This window comes from Pinus tabuliformis, chromosome 5_1, assembly GCF_031772625.1.
Source record: "Pinus tabuliformis cultivar Carrire ecotype Pingquan chromosome 5_1, CPIR1, whole genome shotgun sequence".
Classification (NCBI taxonomy): Eukaryota; Viridiplantae; Streptophyta; class Pinopsida; order Pinales; family Pinaceae; genus Pinus; species Pinus tabuliformis.
Genome location: NC_142305.1, coordinates 186,071,199 through 186,094,306, shown reverse-complemented (window position 1 = coordinate 186,094,306; position 23,108 = coordinate 186,071,199). Strand labels below are relative to the sequence as shown.

Here is a 23,108-nt window from a genome sequence, read left to right as displayed (position 1 = left end):
TCACTTCAGAAAATCGATTTGTTGATCTCTCTTGGTGTGTTTTCCAAATGACCCTCAAGCCCCTTCTTATATCTTCCTGTTGGACAACCAATGGCCTAAATTAACTCCTAATCAAAGGCTCAGATCGTTTGACTCGATCTCTGTCTTTTTCTAGAAGTTTCACCCACAATTAGATTAATACCCATTAATATTTTAATTTTCCTAAGTTTAGACTTAGGAACTCCATTAAAAATATTAATTATTTTAATAAAATCATCTCTGGGTGGAATTTTCCAAAACGGTTTCTGGGTTCTTGGGAATCCATGTGCCCAAGCCTCCCCACAAAATTTGAGGCCTAGAGCATATCTGACGCTACCCCAAATCAACAAAGAGGCCCTTCCTTGTGAATATTTTTCTAGCAAACCTAGCTGAAAGGCCAAATTGACCACTAGGAGTCTAGAACATTCAAATTGGACATGATGCCAAATCCTAGGCCTCTCGAGGTCCCTCAAGTTTCCAATCAACAAACCCAGATCTTATACACTACTTTCCAAGCAACCCACACCCTCTAAAGCAGGGAAGAATCTGGGATCACAAAAGCTCGAGCATCAGTAATATGCACTCATGTTTTGAATTGTCACCATGGTAGGATAGGGTTTGCCTTTTCTGTCATAAGATTTGCTTTTGTGGATCCGAAGGGGACAAGGAGTCCTCTTTCCACTATGATAGAAATAGATGGATTATATAGAGAACCAATCAGCCAGAATTTGACTCTATGGTACCTCCTACTGGGAAATCTGTCCCATTTATGTCACACAACTGGAAAGGACTTTAAAATCATGAATGTGAAGAGCTTGCTTTATCCAGTGCCTAACTAAAACTTGCCATGGAGCCACCGCTGCTATTGCCCATAATATATTGTTACTTGTGCAGCTTGACACCTTTATTTTCTGTTATTATGCCGAGCTTTTACATTTACAAGATATGAACAGTACTCTTTTATGAAAGTTCTAACCACAGCAATTTCCTGCTTGCTTGAAATTTACCTGGATAGCCTCCATGAGATATGCTTTCATGTCTTATACTTTAGGTAAGACAATCAGATTGCTGACAATCCTCAAATTCTTACTTTACAGATCTTTATTGGCCAAGAGGTACGGTGTGCCAGTCGGATTTGGGTATGTAGTGCACCGTGTTGGATGGCCACATACACACCCTCTAGGTGTCGATTGGGAAGGAATAAAAGCAAAATTACTGTCAAACTTGAAAAGACAGCTAAAGGAAAAGAAGTTCTGTTTGTAAGGTTTTTCGGGGTTACAGTTCCATTGGTGCTGTTATTTTATGCCCTAGGTGTGAAATCGGATAGAGAGATGATGCATTTGGTAGGCTGTGCAAGTGATGATTATGAGATGAGTCACGTATTGGTGTCATCCCTTCATAAAACAGAGGCTGAATTGAAAGACTTTCGAAACAAAAAGGAAGTTTGGGGTTACATTAACCTTCAACTCAAAAAATCCACATTTCCTAAAAATAAGAATGCTGAAGAAGTTTTGAATGCACATCTCTTTCCATATATTGTGGGGCATAATCAGAAGGCAATGTTTTTGGGATATATGGTCAACTGCCTTCTATCATCTTATTTTGGACGAAGACCGGTTGAAAACAAAGATGATTACAGGAATAAGAGACTGGAACTGGCAGGTGAGCTGCTGAGTCGTGAACTTGAAATCTTGCTTAAACGTTTCCGCAGCCAAATGACCAAACAAATTCAGAAAGATCTCTCAGGTACTCTAGTTTCTTTAGTGTATTTTATAATGCTGAGCTGCACAAGTGTTTTCTTATTGTACTTTCCTTTTTAAAAACATTTAGGATGATTTATATGGTAAATGATTGAGGTATGTGTTATCAATGTAGTACCATTCGATGGTTTTTAGCTTTTGGATTAATGGTTTTTTGTTGTTTGTGGATTTCTTTCTTTCCTCCTTTAACAGGAAGGAGGGATCTCAAGTCCATAGAGTATTATATTGATGCTTCAATCATCACAAGTGGTCTTGTGAGAGCATTTTCAACAGGAAATTGGTCTCATCCTATGCTCGCCACTATAAAATGCACTGGTGTTGTTGCAAGTGTCAAGCAAATTAATCCATTACAAGTCGTGTCTGAGATGAGGAAAATGCGATTGAGAGTCCAGTATGCCGCAAAGCTAGGGGATGCAAGATACCCGTAAGTCATCTGTTTCATGATATTATAGGTTATGCAACGTATCATGAGGTGGTGACAAGACAAGACATTTGTTTTTTCCATTTTTTTAAGGGGAGAAGGATTCTGAGGACTTGTTTTTCTGAAAGCCTGCAAACATCTAATTTCTGTCACTAAGATGCTACATTAGCGTTTCTCCTACTTATATATTTGAGTATTCGTAGAATTATGTCTATATTGATTTCCTACTTTGCTTCCTTACAAATAAACGCAATAACTTTATTGAAATAGGAGCTACACATAAGTTGTAAAAAATTTGTTCGATAGAGAGATAGTGCTGTTTGGGTTAGTTGGAAAACTGTGAATAGGCAAGAATTCCATTCTCAACTTCTGCTGATATTATAATCCTTGATAATAATACATACTTTGCAGCTGTTTAATGGATTGACAGCAGTAATTGCTAAGAATCTAGTTGGCAATAAGAGAAATGTGAATCTGTGATTGTCATGTAGAATTTGCAACCTAATGAATTCCCATTAGCATGGTAATTTAATTTTAAGCACAAGAGAGATGCATGGATGAGCCCTTGGGTCCGCAAGCAAATGGTTTGGCATGGTGCAAGGTAGCACCCACTGCTGTCAATGGAAGAACCAAAATATGAAAATATATAGTGATGGAATACAACTCATTTTTATACACAAATATTATAATCCTTGATAATTTTACATACCTCACCGCTGATTAATGGAATAACAGGAGCAATTGCAAAGAATCTAGTTGGCAATAAGGGAAATGTGATATTCTGATTGCCACTTGTGAAATTCACAATATAAAAAGCATCCATTAGGATGCTAACTTAAAATAATGCACAAAAGAGATGCATGGGCATGACCTTGTGGCTGCAAGCAAATGGTTTGGCATGGTGCAAGGTATGGTGCAAGGTATCACCCAATGTTGTCTATGGAATCACCAAAATATAAAAAATAAAGTAGTAATAATATACAAGTCATTATAACAATTTCCCTTACGTGGTTTATAACTTTATATGTATATATATAGGAACGTTCAATTTTCTCATCTCGTTTAAATGCTTTAGAAGTCATGGAAGAAATTCAGAAGTAGATTGAGGCATCTACCTATAGCACCTACACAGTACTCTAAAAGTGTGTCTTAATAATTCCATGCTTTTCAGTTACTAATAGATAGAAGAATAGACAGTTACTAATAGATAGAATAATATTCATAATATTCATAGGCAGTCCATATAACTGACTTATGTGAGATTGATGTCTTCTTACATTTATATAATCATGTATATAAATGTAGATCCAAATAATTAGACACGAAATATGAAAGTTGCTCATCTATACAGCTTGTGAAGGGGAATAACGGAAAATGGCATTGAGTGTTGCTCATCTATACAGCTTGTGAAGGGGAACAAAGGAAAATGGCATTGAGTGTATCCGAAACAAAATACATAAGTAATGAAGTTATAAATGGACTCTGGAGTCCAAGAAAAACATCAAGATGTAGCCTAGATGTTGGCATTATGATTCTGGTATGGCTCTATGTTACAGATGTTGTACTTGATGGCAACACCCTCAAGTGGCAATGCTCTGATCAGGCTCTCAAAATGTTGAAAATTAAGAAGTAGCAGGAGAATAGTTCAGAAGATGCGTACACGCAGGTACACCGTGAAGGAACTGCGGCCACCCACGCAGGTCACCCGTTCAGAGGGTGCGTACCCCCAGTTTCACTTACTTCAGGGCAGAGAAGCGCGTTCACGTGGGGTTTCCTATGTTTGGCCCGTGGTATTTAGCACGCCGCTCTTGATTCTATGGTTTTGTCCCGTGGTATTGTTTTATATTATTATTATTATTGAGCCCCATGTTTTTGGGCCCATTTATTGGCTATCTATGGTATTGATCCATGATTTTAGGAGGAGCTTGCCTATATAAAGCAAAGGAGATCACTTGGCTATGCATCTTTTGCAAATTGAATATCTTAAGATCTGAAATATTGGGTTATTGTTTTAAAAGCTTGATCTATATGAAAGTGAAGTTGAAAGCGAATCTGTGAAGGGTGATCTCTCGAGCGCATGATCAGATCTGGGCATCTGACTAACTGTGGCACACTGGTGAACTGCCAATTCGGCCCTAATCAGAAGTACGCAGGTGATTATCGGTGCAAGTGCGTGGGTACGCAGAGGAGAAACAGGAGAGCTGCGTGGGTACGCAGAGCAGAAGAAGAGGCGCTGCGTGGGTACGCAGAGCAGAAGAAGGAGAACTGCGTGGGTACGCAGCGCGACAGAGGTTCAGGTGCGTACGCACAGTAAAGGTACGCGACGCGATAGTGTCTATGAGTGCGTGGCTACAGTAACAGTACGCGGCGCGATAGTGTCTCTGGGTGCGTACCTACTGTAACAATACGCAGCGCGATTGAAGAAGCAGTGCGTAGGCACGCGGTGCAGCAGAAGGCTCTCTGCGGGTATACGCAGGGAAGCAGAAGGTGAAGTGCGTAGCGACGCAGGCCAGAGAAAGAAAAACTACGTATCTGTCTTAAGATCTTCTGTTGACTGAATTTTTTCTGTTGATAAGGTGTTCTGGGTTAGTTTTGTTATTGTTGATCTGGTTACTGCAGTTGACTGTGTAATTTACATGTACTTGATGATCATTTGATGTTTATGGATCCAGTTTGAAAATTTATGAAAAGTGGTCCTTGTAAGAAAAGAAGTAAGGGGTTGTAGCTCCCTTCCAGGAGAGACTGGAAAACGAGAGAGAGTTGTAGCTCTCTGCAGGTTGCAGCCTGTGTACTGGTAAAGGACTGCACCGGTACAAAATCATTGTAAAAGGAGTTTCTAATTTGAAAGAAGATAGAGACATATTGCAGCAGGTGGTTTTCACCCACATTGGGTTTCCACCTTATATCTTGTGTTCTTTGGTGTGACTATCTGTTTTTCTTGTTCATGCAATTATTTTATGGTACTAATATGCAAAAATAATTCAAAGTGTAAATAAGGAAGATTTGTTAAAAGAACTTGATAATACTGATTCACCCCCCCCTCTCAGTCTTATTTCCAACACTAGAGGCTACAAAAAATAACATATACCCAAAATCATCCCTTATGTTGCAATCTTCATTGTCAACAACACCTTTTACCTCCTCATTTGGACTATGCCTCAATTCTCCAAGGGCATCAAAGGGACATCAGTGCTAGTACTTAGTGCTAATTATGGATCCAAGTCCATCCATCTAATTCATCAACCTGAATTTTTTTTGGCCAAGTCTCCACTACCCATTCCAAGGGTGATCACTCTCCTCCAAAACAATGGGATCTACATTAGGTGTTTGGTTCAGCCATTGGTTGTGCCTGAATCAAAGGTTGTACTGCACAAAGAAAAATGATTCAATCATTGTTCCAAATTGTTTCTCCTCTTCATGTGAATGTTCTCAAAGACTGATTCAATCATTGTTCCAAATTGTTTCTCCTCTTCATGTGAATGTTCTCAAAGACGGACCAATTACACTTACACCTGAATTAGACTTGCACCTGAAAGCACCGCAAAATTGCAAATATGACTTGTGATCCAAATTGAAAATTTATTTCCCACTATGTCTCTAATAAATATAAGAGTCAAAGAAAAAGTTAGAAAACTCAAAATATTTAATTCTAACTTTGGCCAGAAATTTTCAATGATTAGAGGAATGGATATTTGAACTTAAGAACTTTGGAATTGCTTACTTGGTTGATGCTGATCTCTTGAACAAACAGTTGCTTTTTTGGTGAAGGTACCTCTACACTAAAGGAATGGATCTTGCAATGTTTCTCATTGTGTAGATATTTTGATTGGGGATGACACATTCAAAATATTTAATTCTAACTTTGGCTAGAAATTTTCAATGATTAGAGGAATGGATATTTGAACCTAAGAACTTTGGAATTGCTTACTTGTTTGATTTTGATCTCTTGAACAAACAATTACTTTTTTGGTGAAGGTACCTCTACATTGACTAAATGAATGGATCTTGTGATGTTTCTCATTGTGTAGATATTTTGATTGGGATGACATACTCTAGGGAAGTGTGCGATGTTTATGTTTCTTGTTGTCACCTGTGGTGTACACCCTAGTGTGGGAGATGTTTCCAACCTCATGAGGTGTAGTGTGGGAGATGTTTCCAACCTTATGAGGTAACACTTTGAAAGGCGCAACCCTCAGAGTAGGGGTTGTCACTTTGATCCCTACTCACTCTGTTTATGTTATCTCTTAGGCAAGCTAAGGGGGTAGTCCCTAAAGGTGAAAAATGAAGGGGAAACTTGTTGAGAGTCAACAAGTTCTAGGAGATGCAACTACCTATCTTAGTAACTTAATTAAAATTAGGAGAAAGTTTGATTAATGAGCAATGTGAGATATATTCGATTAGATTATTTAAGAGACACTTAAGATTGAATAAAGAGACCAGTGCGTTAATACGATGCTCAAAATAAGTTAGGAACTTGCACAACAATGAAGTATGCTTCAAGTTATAAGACAAGTGGTGCTGCAAGGGAAGAGTTAGTACGATGAGATGTGTTTGAGTTAGTACGATGAGATGTGATTAACAGTGATTTTAAATGAGGCAAATGCAACAAGAGATTAATGCAATTTCCAATTATGAAATGCAACTTCCTATCTAACAAGACATTAACAGAGATGATGATTAGTGATCCAACAAGAAGACTGTTAGAAAATCAGAAAGGCAGAAAGATTTTCTTATTCTTGATAATTACTTTGTGATGTTTTTGATTTGTTATTACAATTCTTTATATCTTCTTTCTTTTAGTTCATCAAGCAATGACCAAAGCGAAATCACATAAAAAAATGGACATCGGATGTAGGCACTATGCTAGGGAAAAACCCCCCTTGAGGGTGGTGCTGCAAGGGAAGAGTTAGTACGATGAGATGTGATTAACAGTGATTTTAAATGAGGCAAATGCAACAAGAGATTAATGCAATTTCCAATTATGAAATGCAACTTCCTATCTAACAAGACATTAACAGAGATGATGATTAGTGATCCAACAAGAAGACTGTTAGAAAATCAGAAAGGCAGAGATATTTTCTTATTCTTGATAATTACTTGTGATGTTTTTGATTTGTTATTACGATTCTTTATATCTTCTTTCTTTTAGTTCATCAAGCAATGACCAAAGCGAAAGCACATAAAAAAATGGACACCGGATGTAGGCACTATGCTAGGGAAAACCCCCCTCGAGGGGAAAACCCAGTCAAAATTCTTTTCCTTTCAATAGTATTATTTGAGACTCTTCACCCTAGACAAAAACCAAACCTTACCTCCACACCAAGTCAGCCTTCCAGATCGTAGACCTCTCTTCCAACAACTTCGATTATGTAGAAGCTTTTGGTATCAGGCAACTTCCAACATCAACAAAACTTGGAAGACTTCAATCTCCCAATCTAGGGCATGAAACAGAGAGAGAGAGAAGCACCAAAATTTCATTTTTCTTCTTCTCTTTAGACTCCACCCAACTCGCACTTCCTTTGGCTTCTTGGCTTTGTACTTTGCCCTTCTTCCGACTTCAAGAGATATCAAACTTCTTGTGAGAGTGTGTGCATGAATTCGACTGCCTTGTATTTATAGGCTCCATGTGAGGTCGAATTAGTGGCCTTAGGCCAACTTATCTCTTTTAGGCGACTTGATGTGGAGGATACATAAATTATATTTGACTCAATACTTAACCTTTTTACTTGATTCAAAAGCCCAAGAAGGGTCTCTTTAAAAGTACAATGACTTTATTGACTCAAAATAAATCCTAGAAGTCCTCAATGGGGACTTTGACCTAAAACATGGTGACCCAAGCATGAAACCCATGCTTTAATAAGTCATAATAATAATATAATAATTATTTTCTTTATTCTTTTGAAAAGTACATTTCAGGATGACTCAAATAAATTAAATGAAGACTAAACCTAGTTATATTTTCCAACACTCCCTCTTAACTAGGGAGGTATTCATCATATACAAGTACAAGGCAAGTCTCAACTATATGAACCATGAAGAACTTTAGGCATCACAATGCCATGGAATAGATTCCTGACCAGGGCAATCTATCCATTAGTCTCTCAACAATTTAGGCACTGCAATGCCACAGACTGGATTCTTGACCAGGAAAACCTATGCAAGTGGGAATAAGGTGGACTCAAGCTTTCAGCCCCTCTAGATACCATCAACCTTACTTGCTAACCACAAACCCAAAGATCCAGGTGTGTATCCAAAAACAAAGCTTTATAATCAACACAACCTTTCCAACTTCGAGACCTAGACATTAACACAACGTGCTGGCTAGATGTCCTCCCAGATAATGCTTCACTCACAAAGCCTCAGCACTCCTTGATCCAACAATTTAGGCACTGCAATGCCACGGACTAGATTCTTGACCAAGGAAATCTATCCAAGTGGGAATAAGGTGGACTCAAGCTTTCAGCCCCTCTAGATACCATCAACCTTACTTGCTAACCACCAACCCAAATATCCAGGTGTGTATCCAAAAACAAAGCTTTATAATCAACACAACCTTTCCAACTTCGAGACCTACACATCAACACAACGTGGTGGCCAGATGTCCTCCCAGATAATGCTTCACCCACAAAGCCTTAACACTCCTTGATCCAGCAGATCAAGGATGACCAATCTCTCCCAATCAAATTGATTGGTAACCAACATGCTATCAAAACCTTCGAGAGATTCACCTGTACAAACACAACCCCAATTAATAATTTACTTTCATATGTACATAATCAAATACAAACCTCCGGGGTCTAGATGTTGCTTCTCAACTTTTCATAGTAGGACTATCAACCGAATCTCTGACAGAAGATTCCTCAATTATACACTTTACTTTCCTACTTCACATGCAATACCATATTCTTAAATCGGATCCAACTTTCCTTCTCTCAGAAGCACCTCAAAATGCATTCTCCAATTTCCTTGTCTCACTCAGCCTTCACTAATCGGATCCAACTTTCCTTCTTTCAACGAAGCCTCAAAATGCATTCTCCAATTTCCTTGTCTCACTCATAGCCTTCACTAAAATTTAGAGCTGTTAGTCTTGGGTCTAGTGTATGACACATGAAGTAGAGAACCATATTTGTCACTCCCTCTTAATCAGAGAGGATCTAATTATTTATGTACATCCTCTTATCCTAGGGAGATTTTCTTCATTCAAGCTCCCTCTTCACTTAGGGAGATCAACTTCTTCTTTTTGTCATTGGAGAATCTTTCGTGGCTTCCAACCATTTCGTCAGAGTTATCATCACATCCCCATCATGTTTATCATATCAATGAACATCTTCACCATATTGAAGATTAATGTACCTGCGCAACTTAGATAGCGAGTACAACCAAACCTATAGAAGCATGAAGTTAGCCATATCAGAATCACGGAAGCATTTCAACTTTATACATATCAGATACCCAAACTTAATTACAAATAAGAGACATATACTCTTGAACATCTTGCTAGGGACTTTGTCATAAACCCTAGACTACTTAATAACAACTTTCATTCTATCTAGGTTTTCAATGTTTGTTTCAAAGGTATGACGTACCCTACTACAACATATATCAAACCCTAGAAACAATATAGATCTACAAAGCATCTAACAACTTTTCAAAATTCATATGTTACACTTTTCACTAGGGTTTCATACAAATCCTAGATTTCATACAAAAGAATCAATCACAGTCAGTCACAACTTAGTCATTAACATGACCAGCTTCCACTAGGGTTAGTTGCAAACCCTAGATTTTCAATCAACCATTAATCTCAACCAAAACTCAGATTTGCACAAATCTCACTCAGATTTACACAAATTTCAAATCATCATATTGTCATCAGAGAGTTTACTTATACTAAAGTTCAACTCCATAACCCTAGAATTTCATTTTCACAATCTCAACAATCATTATATAAATAGATCTCAGATTGTTATTTCACACATACTATTGAATTCCTACTTGGGTTTAGTTGCAAAACCCTATATTTCCAAATATCATCATCCTAGAATCTTAGACAAGGACCATCACTAAGGTCAACACACATATCTAGGAATTCATAATCATACATAAGCATATCATATGTTCGACAACATTAATACATTAGACATATACTGGCCTTGACCAAGCTAGGGTTTCGAACAAAAGGACATCTCTATAAATACCTAGGGTTTCAAATCATGCAAAGGCATTTCATATCATGTGTTGGTCAAACCCAACTTCACAAAGATCAATAAGAGTTAGACATACAACAAACTTGATTAGACTAGGGTTTGATCAGACAAACACACACATACCATGGAAATCATTTCTAAGACATTATAAGGGTCTTTCTTACACATTCCACCAAACCCTAATGAGTTAGGGTTTCAACATAACAAACCCAAGATTACCAACCCTAACAGTTAGGGTTTCGGGATTTTGGACTTTATCATTCAACCCTAATAGTTAAGATTTCATGATCATACCGAAATCCCAATCATGACATTATTAACAAGAACTTCAAACAATATCCTCAAGTAGTTTAGGGTTTCAGACATTCACATTAGCATACCCTTAGGTTAGGGTTTTCCAGAGAACTTGACTAAGGCTCGATCAAATCAATTAAGAATAGTAAGTGATGAATCACCCACAATAAGAATCAATATGATTCTATATAGCTAGACGCAACAACGTTAGTAACAGATTGTCGAATGAATAAACATTTACTAAAGAAGTCAATGTGTTTGTAGTTTAATGCATACCTTTGTTTCTTGACAAACCTTATCTTGGGTGGATTTCTTCCATACTCCTTGAGGATATAGAAAATGTCTTCCTAATCAAGACAATAGAGGGGGAATGGTGATTAGTATTTAATATAATCGAAACTAAATGAGTATATGAAATCAAAAACTGAAAGGAAATGAGATACTTATCTTTGAGAGTTGGTGGGGGCTCCCTCCCAAGCTTAAGGGATACCTATAAACTCACAAAAGAAAATGTTTTTTCCAAAAATATGTTAAAACCTATAAATTCTAAATAGAAAATATATAAAATAGAATAACTAAGACTAAAAACAAAAGACTTAGTAGTGTAAGTTTCTTATGTCAAATTCTTTGGGTTTGACTTTCTTTGGGTCTCCTTCTTCAACAATGTTGGCTTGATCTCTTTCTCTCTTCTTGTTTCTGGATTGTCGAGACAATCACTCCTATAGTGACCCTTCATTTGATAGCATTCTACATTAGACATGTCAACTTTCTTCCTTGGTCCTTTCGATTTCTTTCCTTTATGTTGAGCAATGTAGGAATTTGATACTCCGTCAGGATTGGCAACCAGAGAGATCCTCAATTCTTCTTGACTGAGGCAGTCCATAGTTCTTCAAAAGTGGGAGCTTCCTTCCAACTGTTAAGACCTGCAGCAAATGCACCCCAAGTAGGTGGAAATCCTAATAGAGAAATGATCACGAATTCTTTGTCTGGAACAATTTCATCAATAACCAAAAGATCATCACTGATTCTTGCTATCTTCACAAAGAAGGATGCCACTATGTCTTCTTTATTCATCTTTGTGGTCCTTAGCTCATTCTTCAAACTTTCTTCTTGACCAATGTTCTTAATAGTAAATAGCTTTGACAAGGATTCATACATTTCGTGAGCATGATCAATGTTAGCTATGAATGGGACAAGGTTGTCCTTTATTCCTTCTACCATTAGAGTCATGGCCACCAATTCTAGTTCCCTGAATTTCACTTTGTCAGCATCACTTGAATCCTCTGTAGGCTTGTTTACTTTTCCTTTGACTTAAGTCTAGTACATTGTTCTTTTCAAGGATGAGGTCAATCCTCTTCTTCCAAGATATGTAGTTTGAGTCCCCTTCAAGTTTGTTCTCTCCCTTGCTTGTGTTAGAAATCTTCCTTGAATATAGTAGATTTATTCCTTGAGATAATTCTTTGAATGGTTCCTTGATCAAGTGCTTGAGGCTGCATTTTTCTTCTTTCTTCACCAAAGCTCTGATACCACGTTAGAAAATCAGAAAGGCAGAAAGGTTTTCTTATTCTTGATAATTACTTGTGATGTTCTTGATTTGTTATTACGATTCTTTATATCTTCTTTCTTTTAGTTCATCAAGCAATTACGAAAGTGAAAGCACATAAAACAATGGACACCAGATGTAAGCACTATGCCAGGGGAAAACCCAGTAAAAATTCTCTTCCCTTCAATAGTATTCTTTGAGACTCTTCACCATAGACAAAACCCAAACCTTCCCTCCACACCAAGTCAACCTCCCAGATCGTAGGCCTCTCTTCTGTGAAAATTAAAAATTCTCTTCCCTTCAATAGTATTCTTTGAGACTCTTCACCATAGACAAAACCCAATCCTTCCCTCCACACCAAGTCAACCTCCCAGATCGTAGACCTCTCTTCTGTGAAAATTTCAAATACGAAATTCTACTCAGTAACTGATTTATTTCTCCTACTTATTTTCAACAATAAGTTATTTACAAAAACCTTTCAGTAAACGTCAAAATAAATTCTATTGCAGTTGTCACATAATAGCATAGAGAAAAGAACAGTGAAATACAAGCACACGAATCAACCACATAAACAATGTTATTTTTGGACAATAGTCCCCAGAAAAACCCAATGCCGGAAAACCGGTGCAACAGATGAGGGCTTATTTATTATTCTTCAGCAACAATTTCTTTACAAGGAATGATTTGCAGAACATAGAGAAACCTTTGAGAAAACACCTGAGATAATTTTCCTCCATCCTTTGGAGAAATTCTGGCACCCAAGAGACCCTCCATCCTTCACTGCATCACCTTTGCGTCACCACAACGTGAGGACTGCGTCCCTTGTTGCGCTGCCTCTCTTAGTTGTCCCTTTGCATTGTCCCTCTGATGCATTACGTCCCCTCCTCCTCAGTCTCCAACTGATGTTGATACACTCCTCCTCCTTCACCCTGCAACTCTCCCTCTGAAATCGAACTCTTACTCCTTGAGAATCGATTTCCCTCGGGTTACTGGGTATTTGCTCGGTGTATCTCCAAATAATTCTCAAGTCTTATTTTATGCTTTTCTTATTGAGATATCAACAGTCGTGATTTAATCTCTAATCAATGGCTAATATTAAATTAGACTTGATCCTTGTCTCTTAGAAGCTTCTCACCCATATTTTCATTAATACCCATTAATATTTTAATTTTCCTAAGTTTAGACTTAGGAACCTCGTTAAAAATATTAATTATTTTAATAATATACAATCCGGTTGGAATTTCACCAAACGATTTCTGGGTCTTGGAGATCTCATGTGTTCTAGCCCCTCCACAAAATTTCGGAGCTAGAGCACATCCTATCCTACCCAAAAATAAACATCTTCTAGCAACTTCGACTATGTAGCAACTTATGGCATCAGGTAGTATTCGACGTCAACAAAACTTGGAAGACTTCGATCTCCTAATCGAGGGCAAGAAACAAAGAGAGAGAGGCACCAAAATTTCGTTTTTCTTCTTCTCCTTAGACTCCACCCAACTCACACTTCCTTTGGCTTCTTAGCTTCGTACTTCGCACTTCCTTTGGCTTCTCGGCTTAGTACTTCGCACTTCCTCCGGCTTCAAGAGATATCGAATTTCTTGTGAGAGAGTGCTAAAAATGAATTCAACTTGCTTGTATTTATGGGCTCCATGTGAGATCGAATTAGTGTCCTTAGGCCAACTTGATGTGGAGGATACGTAAATTATATTTGATTCAATACTTAACCTTTTTACATGATTCAAAAGCCCAAGAAGGGCCTCTTTAAAAGTACAATGACTATTCACTCAAAATAAATCCTAGAAGTCCTCAATGTCAACTTTGACCTACAACATGGTGACCCAAGCATGAAACCCATGCTTTAATAAGTCACAATAATAATAATAATAATAATAATTCTTTTCTTTATTATTTTCACAAGTACATTTCAAGATGACTCAAATACATTAAATAAAGACCGAACCTAGTTACGTTTTCCAATGAAGACAAGGTTATCCTTAACACTTAGATGAGATCACAAGAGAGGATCTAAAACAATTATTTATCCATTGTCTTATCTATATGCCACTGTAATGATCAATCAGTGATAAAAGGAATGCACCAGACCCTAGAAAATACCATTGCCAAGCAGGATTAGTCCACTGTTGTGTACTCTGCTTCTTGAAACTGTTGGCATGTACATGGTCAACATTTGTCATTGTAGATATTTTGATTGAGGATGACATAATCTAGGGAAGTATACATTCCATCTTTCACATGCCCAAGTTGTTCTTCTCCAAAATTGTTAAAGCTTTGTAAGTGCACACTGTGTTATCATAGATATTTTGATTGGGGATGATGCACCTATACGAAAGTGTACATTCCATCTCTGACATGCCTAGTTGGTTAAGGCTTTGTAAGTGTACAACTACACGTATACATTCATCTTTAACCTAAGGGTACATTAGGTTTAGGAGATACCTAGTTGCATGTATACATTCATCTTGGGCCTACTCGACTTCATCTTTGGAAAAATTGGTTGAAGCCTCATTGGGTTTAGGAAATACCTAGTTGCATGTATAGGTTGATTTGCATTATAGAATAAATTTTATTTCTTGTTGATTTTATGGAATAACAAAGGCATGGGTGATTGAAGGACGCCACCAAAACATGTTGCCCCATTTCCTTTGTCTATGATGTGCAGGTAATAGGTCTGTAGTCCTAGGAGATTGCTAGTGTTTTCATGACCTCCCCGGTCGAGTACATGTTTCATGCACTCTACTCGGAGCTCATATCCGAGTTGGAGGAAGATGTTACCCACTAGTGGGTGACCCCTATAGGAGAAATTTTCTCCTATATTTGTCTTTAGTCCCTAACTAACAACCACCTGATAGCTCGATGTGCTACTATTCTCCACCGCTTGAGCCAGTCATTATGTGCCCTCACTCATCTGTCATGCTCGTATGTTTGAATATGGGCCTTCCAACCTCGAAGATATGACTTTTCATTATGTAATTAGGTGTTTATGCTTGCTTTTCTTGGGCACATTTGGGCATGGATTAGTGGGGGAATTCGGCGGAAAGAACGAGCCTTGACTTGTACTCTTGTTCCCTTACCTCATCTTGACGGTTAATCATGGATCCTAGCCCCGTGGGATCTCCTCTATGAGCTATTTCCTTGAGGAAGGGCACTATGTTGATTTTGGTTGCGTGGTCCCGCCTCCTGACACCACAATATTTCACTCCCCTCCACTCATTACAAACCCTTCTTCACATTTTCCCATTTGGGTCCACATTTCTCCATTGGGTCCACAAGGTGTTAGCCTCCCCTTCCTCTTGTCCACACCTTGGGTTGGGCCTAGAACAATGCCCCAGAGGTTGATGCAGCTAGAAAGAAAGATAAAAGCCTAATATGGCCACATACAACAGGAAATGTACCACAAAATGCAAAAGATGGCCGAGACAAAATAATTTGGCACATGGGAAAAAGCCAAACATGGGCTCTACCCCCTATCATTATGGCCATCACCTTGGTTCCTAGGGCCCCTATGAGTGCCTCCAGTATGATTAAGGAACCCATGATTGTCCCAAGGGGGTATTCACTGCTATATCTTACGTGTCATGCTCTCATCCCCTTGAGCGTCGAGCAGTACAGTCAAGAAAAATCAATAAAAGGAAAAAGGAAAATGAAGAAGGGTGGAAAAACAAAGGTCGTGGCTCATGTACCACGACTGCGCCGTCCTGTGAAAATTTCTAAATAGAAATCCAACTGCAGTGATTAATATTATTTCTTCTATTTATTAACTCAGAAATAAGTTATTCATAGTGTTCTTATGGCAAATATCGAAATAAATTCTATTGCAGCCTTCACAATTAAAATACTGCCGAAAGTGAATGCAAAGAAAAAATACTAGCGGAAGTATAACCACAATGACAATTATTTTTGGACAATCGTCCCCGGAAAAACCCAATGTGGGAAAACTAGTGCGGCAAATGAGGGTTTCTTTATTATTCTTCAGCAAAAATCCCATGTACAAGATACAACCAACATAATAGAAGAGGAATCTCTATGAAAAAAATTTACAGACACTTCTCGGCAAGTTTCTGATCAAGGAGAGGACCTGTTGCCCCCTCTACGTCTCACTGCGTCAAATCCTGCGTGAGGACTACATAGTCCCAGCGTCACACTGCCTCTGCGTTGTCCTCCCTTTGCTCTGCAGCTTCTGCTTCTGCACCCCCAACTGATGTTGATTACCCTTACTCTCTTTCCCACATGCAACTCTCCCTATGATTCAATTTTCTCTTGCCAAACTTCGACCAGTGAGAAAATCGATCTTACTCGGGTAATTGAGTATCTGTGTCTCGTGTATTTTCCAAATGGTCATCGAAGTCCTTCCTATAATCTTCCAGTTGAGAACCAACGGCCCATATTAGGTCCTAATCAATGGTTCAGATCCTTTGGACTCGATCTTCATCTTCTTCTAGAAGTTTCACCCACAGTTTGACTAATACCCATTAATTATTTTAATTTCCTAAGTTTAGACTTAGGGTCCCATTAAAAATAATTAATTATTTTAATAAAACTCTCTCCAGGTGGAATTTCCCAAAATGCTTTGTGGGTATTAGACAATGCATGTGTCCAAGCCTCCTTGCAAAATTTGAGACTTAGAGCACATCTGATGCTACCAGAAATCAACACTCCCTCTTAGTAAGGAATGTTCTCTAACAATGCAACTTGCTGAAGCATCACCCTATTCTGTAACATCTCCCTCTGGGCTACTGATGTCTAACATCCCGTCCACCAACTTTTGCACAAATGTTGCATCTGTACTACTGCCAACACTGCATCGGTACTGCCACTCCCTCTCATTTCCCGTCACTGTAATGGAGAAGTCACCTGTTTCTGCTACTGAAACGGATTCTCCACCATACCCATCCGCTCTCTGAACTTACTGAACTTAGCTCTTCCGAGAGCCTTTGTGAGTATGTCTGCTACCTAATCTCTTGTGGGGATATACTGGAGCTGAACTGCCCCACGCTGAACACAAACTCTGATAAAGTGACATCTGATTTCAATGTGTTTCAACCGATCATGAAATACTGGATTCTCAGAGAGTTTGATACAACTTTGATTATCACAAAAAAACCTGGTCGCTTCCGTCATCTTTTTGAACAAACTCACAAGAAGTTTTCTAAGCCACACAACTTCACACGTAGCTATGTTGACTGCCATATATTCAGCTTTTGCTGAGCTCAGAGCCACAGACTTCTGTTTCTTGTTGCACCAAGAGATCATTCCTGATCCAACACTGAAGCTGTACCCAGAGGTACTTTTCCGGTCTATTAAAATACCTGCCCAATCTACATCTTGTGAATCCATTCAATCTGACACCATCCGCTCCGGAGTATTTCAACCCATATCTGACTGTTCCACGCACATACCTAATAATGTGCCTAGCCACTGCCCGATGCACCCTTATCGTTCCACCATGAACTGAATATAAGGATGTTGACATCGAATCAAATGTTTGGCCTAGTGTTGACCAGATACATAAGCAACCCAATGAGATGTCTGTAAAAGGTGGGGTCCACCTCCTGTCTCCGGATGCATCTATTTTCTTCCAATTGGTGATTGTGGGAGTAGCCATGGGTCGACAATCCTGCAGTCTGAATCTCTTCAAAATCTCTGTAGCATATCTTCCTTGCCCAAGGAAGATCTCCCCATTCTTTTGCCAAACTTCTAACCCTAGAAAACAATGCATCAACCCCATATCCTTCATGTCGAATTTTGTTTCAAGATTCTTCTTGCAGTCTTGTATGAGCTTAGATGACCCTGTTAAGAACAAGTCATCCACATATAATACCAGAATTAGTGGCTCATTCTCTACCATTAAATAGTATAGATTGGGATCAACATCACTCTTGACGAATCCCAATTGTTGCAAGTAACTATCGATCTGACTGTACCGTGCTTTGGGTGCCTGCTTGAGCCAAGACATGGTTTTCTTTAATTTGTATACATGAGTTCTCTTCTCATGAGTTTTGAAGTCTTTAGGTTGTTCTATATACACCTCTTCTTTTATCACCCTGTTCATGAATGTTGTCTTGACATCCATCTGGTGAATCTCCCATCCCATTTGAGCTATTAGGGATATAACGGATCTAATAGAGGTATATCGGGCTACTAAGGTGAAGGTCTCTTCATAGTCTATTCCTTCTGTGCGTACCCCTTAGCCACGAACCTAGCCTTGTACTTCTCTATACTGCCATCTGTAGCATACCTGATCTTGTAGATCCATCTTGATCCTACAACTGATCTATCCTCTGGTCTAAGCACTACTTCCGAGACATCATTTTCATGATAGAACTATACTCTTCTACCATGGAATCTACCCAAACTTGGTGTTCCCGAAAGCTAGAGGGTTCTTCAACTTGTGCTACCAAGGCCTGGTATCTATCAGGTTGTCTACGTTGCCTCTTCTTGGTCTAGGAGCTCCAACAAACTTCTCTGCTTCCCTCAGTGTCTGCCCTTCCACTATTGAGAATTATCTGGATTTCCTTCTCCTGAGGAAATGTTGGTACTGGTCACTGTACTTGATCCAGGTGTCTGTCCTCCTTGCAGCCACTACTGTTGCTGGACTAATGGAACATCTTCATATTGACCTTCTACTGGTATCTCTCGAGATTTCCTGAAGGCTCTATCCTCCATGAACTTCTTGTCCCGTCTCACTACAATCTTCCTCCTATTAGGAATGTAGATTTTGTATGCCTTTGAGGTCTCTCTATATCCTACGAGGTATCCCGTTTTTGCACTCTGATCCAATTTACTGCACTTTTTGTCTCGAATGTGACAATATGCCACGCTTCCAAATATCCTGAGATGACTTACTTCTGTCTTCTTCCCTGTGAAGACAACTTTGGGCGTTCTCTTCCCCAACCCTCTATGAGGGGTTCTATTTTGGATATACATTGTTGTGTTGCAAGCTTCTGCCCATAAGAATCTAGGCAAGTCTTGATCATACAACATATCTTTTGTTGCCCCAACAATAGTTCTATTTTTCCGCTCTGCTACTCCATTCTGCTCCGGATTATATGGAGTTGTCCATTCTCTTTTGATGCCCTCCTTTGTGCAGAAATATGTGAAGTTTTTGTCCGTATATTCTCCACCATTATCTGAATGCAATACCTTTATCTTTTTCCCTCATGTTTTCAACTAGAGCCTTAAACTCTCTAAATCGATTAAAGACCTCATCCTTGGTCTTTAAGAAATACCTCATCTTTGGTCTTTAAGAAATAGATCCAGGTTTTTCTAGAGTGATCATCAATAAAGGTGACAGAGTATTCACCACCACTAAGAGCTCTTGTAGACATTGGACCATAGATATCTGAGTGTATCAACCCCAATACACCTTCTGCTCTATTGTTACTTTTGCAAAAAACTGCATTAACGTATTTTCTTGGTATGCATCCTCTGGATAAGTCATCATGCTCAATACTAAGGACTGGAACTCCTGTAACAATCTCTTTGAGCATACTCAGTGCTCCATGGTGTAAGTGTCCCATTCTCCTGTGCCATAATTCATTCAGTTCCTTTTCACCATTATGATTGCTGCCTATCATTGTCATTGGAGACTCGAACTACAACCTATACAGTTTGTTGCTTCGAGCTCCAATTTGTCTCTTCTTCTTCCATCTTGGATGTTTGACATTTACTTTCTTTCCAATGAAGTATACATCGTATCCCTTGTCCTGCAACTGGTATAATGAAATCAGATTCATTGTAACTGGTACAATGAAATCAGATTCATTCCTAACCGGGGCACATGCAGAACATTGGTGGCTCAGATGTTGGTTCCTGCTTTTGTCTGAAATGCTATGGTGCCCCTCCCTACTAGAGTACATTTCGTTTTGTTTCCCATAGTAATTTGGAAGTCCATTTGTTCTTCTTGATAGCTCGAGAAATATTCTCCTACTCTAGTCATATGAGCTAAAGCCCCGCTATCAATACACCACACGTCTGTTAAACGTCTGCTGACGCTGAACTTGCTAAGAATGCAAATCCTTCTTCTAATCTAGAAGATAATTTGGAGACATCTTGAGTATGCATCTTTGTGCTATTTCTCAAATGATTTCTGACGCTATCTTGCTCCAACAACTGTTGCAGGAAAAACTGTCTTCTCCTGAAGACTGCTCTGCGTTGAAGCTTCTGTGCTGCTACCTTTGTCATTGGCAAACTTCAATTTGAGAATCTTCTTCTCTGTCGACTCTTTTAGAGAGAGATTTTCTCATGAGAATTTCCCCCTTTAGTTGAACTACACAATTCTTCTGGGGATTCGATTTTCTGTCCTTGCAGTAATTTCGAACTCCCTCCTTCTCTTCAATGCTAGATTTTCCAGTCTGCACTCCTGTTTGAACTTAGTGTTGATACCATGTGAAAATTTCTAGATAGAAATCCAACTGCTGTGATTAATATTATTGCTTCTGCTTATTAACTCAGAAATAAGTTATTCAAAGTGTTCTTACGGCAAATATCAAAATAAATTCTACTGCAGCCTTCACAATTAAAATACTGTGAAAAGTGAATGCAAAGAAAAAATACTAGCACAAGTATAACCACAATGACACAGTGATTTTTGGACAATCGTCCTCGGAAAAACTATGCAGTAGATGAGGGTTTCTTTATTATTCTTCAGCAAAAATCTCATGTACAAGATACAACTAGTAGAATAGAAGAGAAATCTCTATGAGAAAACTTTATAGACACTTACCGCAAGTTTTTGATCCAGGAGAGGACACGTTTCCCCTTTTGCGTCTCACTACGTCAACTCCTGCTTGAGGTTTGCGCAATCCCAACATCATGCTGCCTCTGCGCTGTCCCTCCTCTATGTCACAGCTTTTGCGTTGTCCTCCCTCTGCTCTGCGTCTTCTGCTTTTGCACCCCCGACTGATGTTGATTACCCTCACTCTCTTTCCCACATGCAACTCTCCCTCTATTTCGATTTTCTCTTGCCGAACTTTGACCAGTGAGAAAATTGATCTTACTCGAGTAACTAAGTATTTGCGTCTAGTGTATTTTCCAAATGCCCAATGAAGTCCTTATAATCTTCCAACTGAGAACCAACGACCTAGATTAGATTTTAATCAATGGCTCAGATCATTTGGATTCAATATTCGTCTTCTTCTAGAAGTTTCACCCACAGTTTGATTAATACCCATTAATTATTTTAATTTCCTAAGTTTAGACTTAGGGTCCCATTAAAAATAATTAATTATTTTAATAAAACTGTGTCTGGGTGGAATTTCCCAAAATGATTTCTGGGTATGGAGAATGCATGTGTCTAAGCCTCTTTACAAAATTTGAGACTTAAAGCACATCTGATGCTACCAGAAATCAACACCTCCTACATTTATATACCCAATGTGTGGGCTTCCTTCGTCATAGCTACCCTTGTACTACCCATTAATTATTTTAATTTCCTAAGTTTAGACTTAGGGTCCCATTAAAAATAATTAATTAATTTAATAAAACTGTCTCTGGGTGGAATTTCCCAAAATGATTTCTGGGTATGGAGAATGCATGTGTCTAAGCCTCTTTACAAAATTTGAGACTTAGAGCACATTTGATGCTACCGGAAATCAACACCTCCTACATTTATATACCCAATGTGTGGGCTTCCTTCGTCATAGCTACCCTTGTACCATGGCATGTGGCTTGGAGCCTTCCCTCTTGCCCCCACTTTGTTCTATCATTATTCACATGACACTTTCCATTTGATGGATGTACCATGGACCTCTCACTCCCTTAGAGGTTGAAACTAGCTAATAGGGTCCTTCACTAACCTCTCTTGTCGAGCAAGGTAACACTTGTACATGTTTGAAGCCCACTTGGAATGGCATGTCACTATGAAGTGTCCACTTCTTCCCTTGATTACCGAGCTTATTTATTGAATTGCACTAATGATTAATTGTATTGGAAGGTGAGGAGACACATTGGATCTTATACAAGATTGCAGGTGGGTTTTCATCTTGGACTTGGCCTCGCTATATAAGATCCAAGCCCTACAGAGGGTCATAATGGCACTTGTAGGGTGAGATCCAAGCCCTACAGAGGGTCATAATGGCACTTGTAGGCTGAGATCCAAGCCCTACAGAGGGTCATAATGGCACTTGTAGGGTGAGCGTTGAGAGCCATGGGCATCCAGTCTTGCAGAGCAGTGATTTCCACGTAATGGGCTTCTTCATCACCACCACGTTGCTTGCTCGTGCCCCAGTTATACAAATATGATGATGCACTTGGACCACGTTGCCCAACCGCACACATTGCACTTGATAGTTGGCAGTTGATCGAGGGCCTAGAGGAGGTTTTGTCTCTTCCAAGGAGACATGGGAGGACATGTATCATTTTCTAGCCCTCATTGATGGAGCATCGACTTGATCCTGAGCCACTTGGAGATCCATGAGACTGATTTGGAGCACACAGAGCGCAACCTGGGGTTTGGAGAGTTTATGTTGCATTTGGAGGGCATACCTCTCTTCTCCATTGATTTTGAGACCCTTAATCTCATTTTTGGCACATGATGTTAGTTTCTGTAGCATTGGATGTGTTCTAGCCACAAAATTTGGCTGAGAGGCTAGAATGCATGAGATCTCCAAAACCCATAAACATAAATCGTTTCTGGAACTTCCACCCAGAGATGACTTAATTAGATTCTTAACCTGTTTTATTCATGTTTCCTAAGTTTAAACTTAGGAAAACTGGTTAATTAATCAGAATTAATTAAGTCAAGGTGAGAATAATCTAGAAACTCACACGGATCGACAAAGGTGAGAATAATATAGAAACTCACACGGATCGACATGAAATTAATCTGGGTCATCGATTATGTTTTA

The 23,108-nt window shown here is 38.9% G+C and overlaps 1 protein-coding gene across 1 annotated transcript in view; it reads left to right on the top strand.

Annotated features, from left to right (window-relative positions):
* The window catches only part of LOC149164029 (DNA-directed RNA polymerase D subunit 2b-like), a 310,324-nt gene that overhangs the window by 145,278 nt on the left and 141,938 nt on the right, over positions 1-23,108 (top strand). The window contains exons 5-6 of the mRNA XM_089431932.1: positions 1,116-1,764; positions 1,971-2,202. Coding sequence (XP_089288058.1) covers positions 1,116-1,764; positions 1,971-2,202 — 881 coding nt within the window. The remainder of the gene's footprint in view (positions 1-1,115; positions 1,765-1,970; positions 2,203-23,108) is intronic.